General features: G+C 43.6%; 1 protein-coding gene across 1 annotated transcript in view; it reads left to right on the forward strand.

Moving 5' to 3' along the window:
- Positions 1-5,269, forward strand: part of LOC138582732 (uncharacterized) — a 448,771-nt gene extending 443,502 nt beyond the window's left edge. Inside the window, exon 4 of the mRNA XM_069654321.1 lies at positions 1,802-5,269. Coding sequence (XP_069510422.1) covers positions 1,802-1,929 — 128 coding nt within the window. The 3' untranslated portion in view covers positions 1,930-5,269. The remainder of the gene's footprint in view (positions 1-1,801) is intronic.
- The last annotated feature ends 3,981 nt before the right edge of the window (positions 5,270-9,250 follow it).

Here is a 9,250-nt window from a genome sequence, read left to right on the forward strand (position 1 = left end):
GGTTCTTTTGAAAGATCGCACATTGCATTGGAGTGAGTTTGTGAAGCCAAACTACAAGGTTACGAGGAAAAAGAAAAGAAAAATGTATGCCTTTAAATGGGACATTGATCAGTTCAAAACAGGATAAAAGACGCTTTGACATTTTGCAAAATTACATGGAGTAGAATCTGATGACAAGAAAAAGTGCCTCTTTTGAAAATAAGAGTTTTGCTGTGTGTGCAGAGCTTGTGCCTTGAAGATAACTTGCACTGTCTTGGGCGAGGTGCGCGAAGAAAAAAAAAACTGTTGGAGGAAAGCAGTGCAGGAAACAGTTAATCTGGATGAACTGTCTGAAACGAGTGCCTTCCATTGAAGCCGCCAGTTTAAGAGTTATAGGCAAAGAGATAAGTTTGCTGCGTGCTCATGGCGCTGCCATGTGCACATGAAAGATAAACAATGACATTCCTGCATTCCATCCCCTGTGAGAGACACCTTCAGTGTGAGCAAAAACTGAGGAGGGGGTGCAAAGACAGAATGCTGAAACAGAACTGAAGGCAATAATTGCTGTGAGTGAGAAATTGAAAAAGAGTGCAATCTACCTTACATGCTGATGTACGCATGCTTTCTAACACCGGCATGCAATAACAGAGCTGATCAGAAGTAAAGAATTTGCCCAGTAACAACACTGGAAGGAAAACAAATGCTGCATGCAGGATGGCAGACGGGCACATCGCATCTGAACATTTGGGGAACCTGTGCATCTGTGAATGGGCTAAGAAAAGACAGCTGCCCATTTCAAGAGACATTGCCGTGCAAGCTGCATCCCCATGCGCCATGTGATGTGATGTGAAGTGAAGAGACATTGCCGTGCAAGCTGCATCCCAGTGCTCCATGTGATGTGAACTGAAGTAAAACGCTGTGCACTGGAGAAGAAACCTCTAGGCGCTTTGAGAAGTGAAAATACACAGCTGGCAAAAATGCAAGCTACATTGCCAGGGCTGGAGTAACTGACAAAGACATTATGGTGTTCCATATGCAAGCAAAACTGACAAAGGTAGCCGTTTTGCAAGAGACAACATGCAGAGCGGGGCTTTGGAGTATAACATGAACACTGCACATTAGCCATGATCCAGAAGCCTCACGGCTTAGTGCAAGAATGAATGATTTGTTGAAGCAAATAAAAGGAACCGATTCAGACTATCGCGCTCAAAGGGGTGGCCCAAGAAATCAGCAGACACCCTTTGGGAAAATGACAAGTGGAAAATCAGAGGCTTGAAAGACACTAGCTGTATGGAGAAAAATAAACAAAACTGCTTGTGCAACTGCAGGCAGTATGGGACTGAAAGACTTTACCTTTGAAAAATGGAGTGATGCCAGCAGGGCAACCTAAATCAAGATCATGAGACATTGGAAGCAAGTTGGCGCCTGGCATTCGTGATCGCTTTGGTGAAAAAGAAAATCATTGATCCATTGAGAAGTGCGACCTGGGTACTTATTATATGGCTTTTGTAAAATCACAGATCAGTCTGAAGTACCATTGACCAACTATGATCGCATTGCACAAATGAGTTTGTGATTAGGCAGTTACACCCCGTATGGTTGAGTGCAAATAAGCCCCCAGAAACATGCAGAAGGGTGACAAATAATTGTGGTAGCAATGATAAAGTGTGTAGTTACCTGATGAGACTTCTGAAGGTGGGGGTGGTGTTAAGGGAAGGGGTGGATAACGCTGATATTGTAGTTCTGATAACATTCTAACGTGAAGAACAATGACATTGTACTTTTGATGAAATCCTAACATTTCTGTTTGTATTTTGCCTAGGCAAAAAACCAAGACAGTTGCGTGCCATGATTGGGGTAGATGTGTGCAATTTGCGGGTGACACTGATCAGTCAAGCAGACGCATTCTCAGAGAAAGCGAGTCACTGCGAGATGATATGTGAACTTTGAACCTGTCCTGCACCGCACTCAATGCTGCTAACATGCATGACGTATGAGGACATTTGTTCTGCAATCTGCGAGAGGTGTTCAACAGAGTAATAACTTTTGCTGAATTGGCACGGTGCAGACTTGGCTAGTTATCAAACATTTGATGCTGCACATTCAAATGATTCAGTTGCTGGAAATAACTTGGTTGATATGTTTTGCCTTTCTTGTTTAAAGGACTGTGGACAATGAGTTGTGGACTGTGACATCATGCACCACAAACAGCTGTGTGACACAGCACTTGAATGCTAACACATTGAAAAATGGTTTTTAAATGCATTTTTGAGATGAATCTGAAAAAACGAAATTGTTTGCTTTTCCAACTGAATTGCTTCAACCAGAGACGCTTTGCTTTTTTGAAAAAAAAAAAAAACTTCTACGTTGCACATAGTCAGGAAAATGATTTATGAATTGTTGGGGCAGCAGGAATATGCAAGCAGGAGCGTAATTTATTTTGAGATAAAATGAGTGCGCACACCAAAGTCAGCTGTGCGTAGGTTAAGGTTCTTAATTGGAAGTAATGCTGCCAAGTGTGTGAGCCCTAATTTGAGATGGTAACCTTTGAAACACTGGATACTTTTACAGCCAGCCTTAAGGCGGGTAAATGAAACCATGACTGACTTGAGGTTTGATTTTATGACACAGTGTGTGACACGGTTTTTGGTAAACCAACCAGTTTCATGTTTTTGTGGGGACAGCTGTTTCCAGCACACTAATGCAAAGAGTCACCTTTTGATTGTAGACATTTAGAATAATTCTTTGGAAAAGCGCTACAAATGAGTATCCACATGGAATTGCTAGCGTACTGGCCTGGCACATTGTCGGGCATCTTTTGTCACTGACTCATATGACTGGTGTTTATGAAATCCTCAGCCCAAATGTTTCAGTGAATGGATCCAACGATTTGTTTAATTCGTTTAATGTGATGTTTTTTCTGACCAAGAACTGCAGCAAGTGTTCTCGCCAAGATTTTATGGACTATAATTTGACTAAATGCATTTCACACAATGGTGTGATGAAACAGCCACTGCCGGATGGTAGTATTGTGTTTGTAGCTAAAACTAATATTGTATATGGTAGATATCCCAATTGGAGAAGGGTATTCTCCAAGTCACACAAGGTAGAAACTGTGAACATGTTAGATTTTCCATTAGTAAGGCAACATTTAAATTGTAGGCTGGTAATGCACACCTCTATTATTACAGTGATACACTTAGACATAGATTTATCACGAGGCAATGTTTCCTTAGTACTACCAAGCTGCTACAAATGGAGTCCATTTCTGTGGCCCATCACCAAGGTGCGCGTAGCTAGGGAGCTAGATTCATTAATTGCGGGAGCAGCGCGGAGTAACAGGAGCTTTAAACGATTTTGACATAGAAACTGTGCATAATAAGCTAGCCACTGTGGATTCTGAGGCCAGCTCTGCTATAAAACTTCTGGCCTAGTGGGGCCCATTGATATGCCCAACACTGCTGCAAGTATTGGCCACCACCTCAGATGGCAGAATTTTAGGTATGAAGACATTTTTTCTGCCACAGGGCAGGTCAACAAGACTGCTAAATACACATGATGCATTTTATGGCAAACATTGTTAAATCAGCAGGTGTTGGCTTTTCACTGAGTAGGGGCGACCATCCTCCTCACACTGGCACACAGAGCTACAGTTACCAGCAAACATATGGATCAAATCGCTTGCTTTTGATTGCATGAATAACACATGCCATGCTTTAATGCAAATTAGTAGAATTGTTTTTATTTTGATAACCTGGTGCCCATGGGTTCACCTTGCTCATGAAATTAGATGGTTTCTGGTTGGGTTCCACATACATGGGGGAAGTGTCTAATCACACAGCCCATAGTCACGTTTGAATGCCCTGGGATCAGGGGGAGGGTAGGCCCTTAGAGTGAAAGGCTGCCAGGTTTAGAATTGGTAACCATACATAAATGTAATAGTGCATTGTAGATTAGACTACACCGGATTGCCTTGACATTCTAACTGCATGCTGCTTTTTAACTGACAATCAGTTATACAATAATTATTTAGGTATTTTTGTGTAGGCCAGGTTTTGGCTAGAGTAAATGTTCATGTTCACTTTGTGTAGGTATTTTTTGTGTAGGCCAGGTTTTGGCAAGGGTATATGTCACTGTTCACTTTGTGTACATTTTTCTTTAGGTAGTGTTTTTACTAACCTTGCATGCCACGCTGACTAACCGCTAGAAGATAGTTTGCTTAAACCTCTTGGAAAGCCCCAAGGTCTTTATCACTGAACTACATACTATGTTGATGGGTAGTAGTCAGCATTGTCGCACACACTTTGAATAGGGGTGGAGTGTAGTGATACACAAAATTGCAAATTAGCCAATCAGGGCTTTAGATGACAGCATTAGCCGCTGAAAGCCAATAGTTTATTCAAAGTATGTGCCAAAAATGCTGACAGTAGTCTGTTGTAGCACTTCCATTATGCAGTAGTGAGCTACAAGGAATATGCAGGCCTAGTTGGGGTGGTAGGTCACATTATGCATTGTAGATAAACAGGCAGGGCGAAGGCCCCAGCTCTGTAGTTAATAGACATTATTGGAGTGTTTGGAACATTATGGCACCTACATAGCGCTTAGCTAGCCAGTCTTAAGCGCTATGAACACTAAGCTATGAGTGCATGCCTTTTAGAGCTTGCTCACATGGGGTTAATTCATCTCGGCTTCTCTTAGAATATTCTGCCTTTCTAACGGTAGCCCTGCATGGCTTCGTAAACAAATCCTCTTTCTCTGAGAAGGCACTGATAAGACATTCCTGAGCTTTCGCGCAGATGGGCTCCAAGCAGGGAGGGGCACAGAAAAGGAGCACAGTGGAAATTCACAGAGTTGGGTTTTTCCATGAGCAAGCCTATATTTTGCACAGGGAAAGTTCTGGAACTGTGCGTCATGGACTGACAGCACGAGATTATAAAAATGCATGCCCACATGACTCAGGTGGGAGATCGATCTGTGGACTTGGTTCGAGCAAGATCAAATGTCCGGAATTTGTGGCTCTGTCGGCACCCTACAGCGCTGTCCTCTGAGCGGGGCTTGTTACAGCTAGCTTATGAGGGCCAGGGTCTCCCAGTGCTGATTGAAGGGGCGTAAGAGTGTGTTTCTCTATGTTTCTCTGTTTTTCTAAGTTCTATGTTTCTCTATATTTTGCATTTCTCTAAGTTTTGTGCTTTGTAATCTTCTCTAACTTGAATCCCAAGATGTTGCTGAAATTCACTGTTTAGAATAAAATACTAAAACTTATTGAAGGTGTCATTTGTCACTAGCATGAGTTCACTGCTCGGCACAATAGAACCTGTATTTTGGGCTGAAATGGGTAATTGTTTGCTCCCAAGGGCTGGTCCCGAGGAAGATTTGCCCAATATCAAGACAGGGGCATTGTTAGTGATGCATTTGTGTGTGATGGTGAGAGATTTAAATAAGATTCTAGCTTGAATGGAAGCCAATGTGCTTCTCTACTGATGTGGGAAATGTGGTTGCTTCTTATTAGTCCAAAGGCTGCTCTTAAGGCTTTATTTTGTAGTACTTGCATTTTGGCCAGATTGCTTTTTGTGGTTCTTAGCAGGATGATATTGCAGTAATCCAATTTGGAAAGTATGAGTGCTCGCGATTAGGTGAGGCAGTTTTGTGGGGTAAGAAATTGGCAGCTGAGTGCAATGAGTTTGGCCTTGTAGGTGGTGGCGAAAGAGAGTGCATTGATATACTTTGTCATGGTAAGGTTGGAGTCTAGATATACGGCCAGTGTTTTGACCTGATTAAGGACTGGAATGGGTGTTCGGTCAATGGTGATTGTTAGGGAGAATTCTCCAGAATGGCTAATTTCCCTTACCTACTGAGTCCCTCAGTAACTTTGCTGGATTTCTAGGACTTATTTTTTCACCTGGTAAGAGTGTGAGCCTTTTTTCCCCACTCTTACATGTATTTTGCTGTGTGTGTTTTAACATTCTTGTGTTCATAGACTGTGGAGCCTCACCTACTCCATAGGCATCATATTTTTACTGTGTGTTACACAGCACCTTCAGTGCAGTCACACAGGGTTGCCCCTTAGACTTCCCAACTCAGACTCCATTTTCTGGGACTAACTACTGTCTCCCAGAACATGTAAAGTTGCCATTGACTTTATTAGTCTCTTTAAAATCCACAGACCCAGTGCAAACTATCTTACATAGAGTACTGGAAAGGGTTAATACTTAACCCTTTTTGTCTGTTTCTCTTGGAGCCTTGTTTCGCTCCCTTTTCATCAAGACTTGGCTGGTGACAGTGGTAACTACCCTATTTTTCCTACCGCGGTTATCTTAGATAACCTTGGTATTGTTTTAGGCTATCTTGGTAGCCTCGAACTTAAACCCGCTGGACCATATACATTTTTATACAGTTCCGGCTGAGTTTATTCGCCATTTCTTTTTGAAAATGTCTTTCTTGTGTTTTACTCTGTGCGCCAAACCAGGTTTGGTTCCTTTGTTCAGGCTTCTCCACAGAAGCCCTCCTTAGGCACGTGAAAGTCTGGATAGGCAGGATGTGAGGGAGGGGTTTTAGGGCCCCTGCCATGGGTTCACTTGGTAACCCAAGTCACCCTCCTGTTTGATTGGCTAGGTGACTGTCCCGCCAGGACAGCCACCCTGCTGTGTGATTGACAGCCAGGCTGTGTGAATGGGGGAAAACTGCATGAAAAGCAGGTCTCTGGGATTGGAAAGGCAGAGTCGCCACTGGAACGAAAGAACAGACAAGGAGCTGACAGAAGAGGACCCCTACAACGACTGACCGTCTGGTGAAGCCCTGCTGCAGGTCCAAATCTTCAGACTCCAATGACAGAGAAGATCTGCCAGGAATCTTCTTCCCCTGAGATGGTGGGACAAACCAGTTCACCCAAACTGCAAGCCAGGACTCCCGCCTCTGATCGAATTTGATGTACTGAGCTGTAGTGAACCGGTAGCCAGGAAGGTCGGACCCTGCTTGGGTTTTAAGGAACGCACCTTTTATTTGTTGCTTTGCTCTGCTGCTGGTTTCTTTCCTGGGCAGTGCAGGACCCTCCAGTCTTCCTACTTCATGCCAGTCCGACAGTCGCTTCAGGAACCGTGAGCCTGCAGGACCTGCCAGGAACGTCCGCCTCAGGTACAGCTTCTTCTCCATTTAAAGGTACTGTGCAAATCCGGTTGTTCGTTTCGTCCAGCCGCGGTGAAGGTGTGTGAAACCTTTCGCCAATCCGAGGGCTTGTCCTTCTCTACTCTTTGAACTAACTTTTCTGCCGACGAACTTCGTCGACTAAACCGGCATCATTTTCGAAGCGGTCTTCGATGACTACTTCGGAATTGTCAAAGCCGTTGACAGTAAAAGACAAGGTTCATAAGCCTATTTTAAGTCACTGTCAGCAATGTATGAGGAAGACACCTTTTGGTCTACAGTTTGGCACCCCCGATGTGCCGGAGGAACTTATTTTTGATGAATCCAAGATATTTGTATGATAATCTCGAGTCAGCTAGTGGCTTGGATACCTCACCAGAATTAGAGTTTGGCATGGCTGACCCCTCTGAGGATGCTGACTCATCGTACAGAAAACTGATGGGGAAGGTTATTGAATGTATGGTATGGAGTAGGCCTACTCCATCTTTAGTTGTATTTATTTATTTATAGCATTTGTTACACGCCCAAATCCAGAGGTATCAAAGCATGGGTTACATAAGAATACTTTGTCTGTTTACAGAAGAATTAACAGAGCAGTCTGGTTACAGAAGAGTGCTTTGTCAGGTTGCAGCTGTAGTTACAGTGTAAACAGGGTAACATGCTAAACACAATGAATACAATCAGCATAGGTCTCTAGGAACTTTGTTACTAAAGCAGTCAACAGTTGGACTGGTTAGTATTTATTGAATAGCCAAGTTTTTATTAGACTCTTGAAGCGCAAGTGAGAAGGCTTGTTTCTGATATGAGGAGGGAGTTCCAGATCTTTGGGGCAGAAACTGGAAAGATGGCACCGCCGGCCCTAGAACATTTGAATCTTGGGACGCAAAGGTGAATGTTAGTGCCTGATCTCAAGGATGTAGTTGATCTTTTTTGCTGACACTATTGTTGAAGTATGTGGGGGCTGTAGTGATACACAAAATTGCAAATTAGCCAATCAGGGCTTTAGATGACAGCATTAGCCGCTGAAAGCCAATAGTTTATTCAAAGTATGTGCCAAAAATGCTGACAGTAGTCTGTTGTAGCACTTCCATTATGCAGTAGTGAGCTACAAGGAATATGCAGGCCTAGTTGGGGTGGTAGGTCACATTATGCATTGTAGATAAACAGGCAGGGCGAAGGCCCCAGCTCTGTAGTTAATAGACATTATTGGAGTGTTTGGAACATTATGGCACCTATATAGCGCTTAGATAGCCAGTCTTAAGCGCTATGAACACTAAGCTATGAGTGCATGCCTTTTAGAGCTTGCTCACATGGGGTTAATTCATCTCGGCTTCTCTTAGAATATTCTGCCTTTCTAACGGTAGCCCTCCATGGCTTCGTAAACAAATCCACTTTCTCTGAGAAGGCACTGATAAGACATTCCTGAGCTTTCGCGCAGATGGGCTCCAAGCAGGGAGGGGCACAGAAAAGGAGCACAGTGGAAATTCACAGAGTTGGGTTTTTCCATGAGCAAGCCTATATTTTGCACAGGGAAAGTTCTGGAACTGTGCGTCATGGACTGACAGCACGAGATTATAAAAATGCATGCCCACATGACTCAGGTGGGAGATCGATCTGTGGACTTGGTTCGAGCAAGATCAAGTGTCCGGAATTTGTGGCTCTGTCGGCACCCTACAGCGCTGTCCTCTGAGCGGGGCTTGTTACAGCTAGCTTATGAGGGCCAGGGTCTCCCAGTGCTGATTGAAGGGGCGTAAGACTGTGTTTCTCTGTGTTTTTCTAAGTTCCATGTTTCTCTATATTTTGCATTTCTCTAAGTTTTGTGCTTTGTAATCTTCTCTAACTTGAATCCCAAGATGTTGCTGAAATTGACTGTTCAGAATAAAATACTAAAACTTATTGAAGGTGTCATTTGTCACTAGCATGAGTTCACTGCTCGGCACAATAGAACCTGTATTTTGGGCTGAATTGGGTAATTTTTTGCTCCCAAGGGCTGGTCCCGAGGAAGATTTGCCCAATATCAAGACATTTGGTGGCCGCTTGGGGATTTGTGCAGAGCAGTGCCTTGCTGTGAAATGACAAATTGTGTGAGAGAACACAGTGCAGAGTGAGGAGCAGGCTGTCGCATTTCCTT

Source organism: Ambystoma mexicanum, chromosome 3q (genome assembly GCF_040938575.1).
Source record: "Ambystoma mexicanum isolate Mex_15411 chromosome 3q, UKY_AmexF1_1, whole genome shotgun sequence".
Classification (NCBI taxonomy): Eukaryota; Metazoa; Chordata; class Amphibia; order Caudata; family Ambystomatidae; genus Ambystoma; species Ambystoma mexicanum.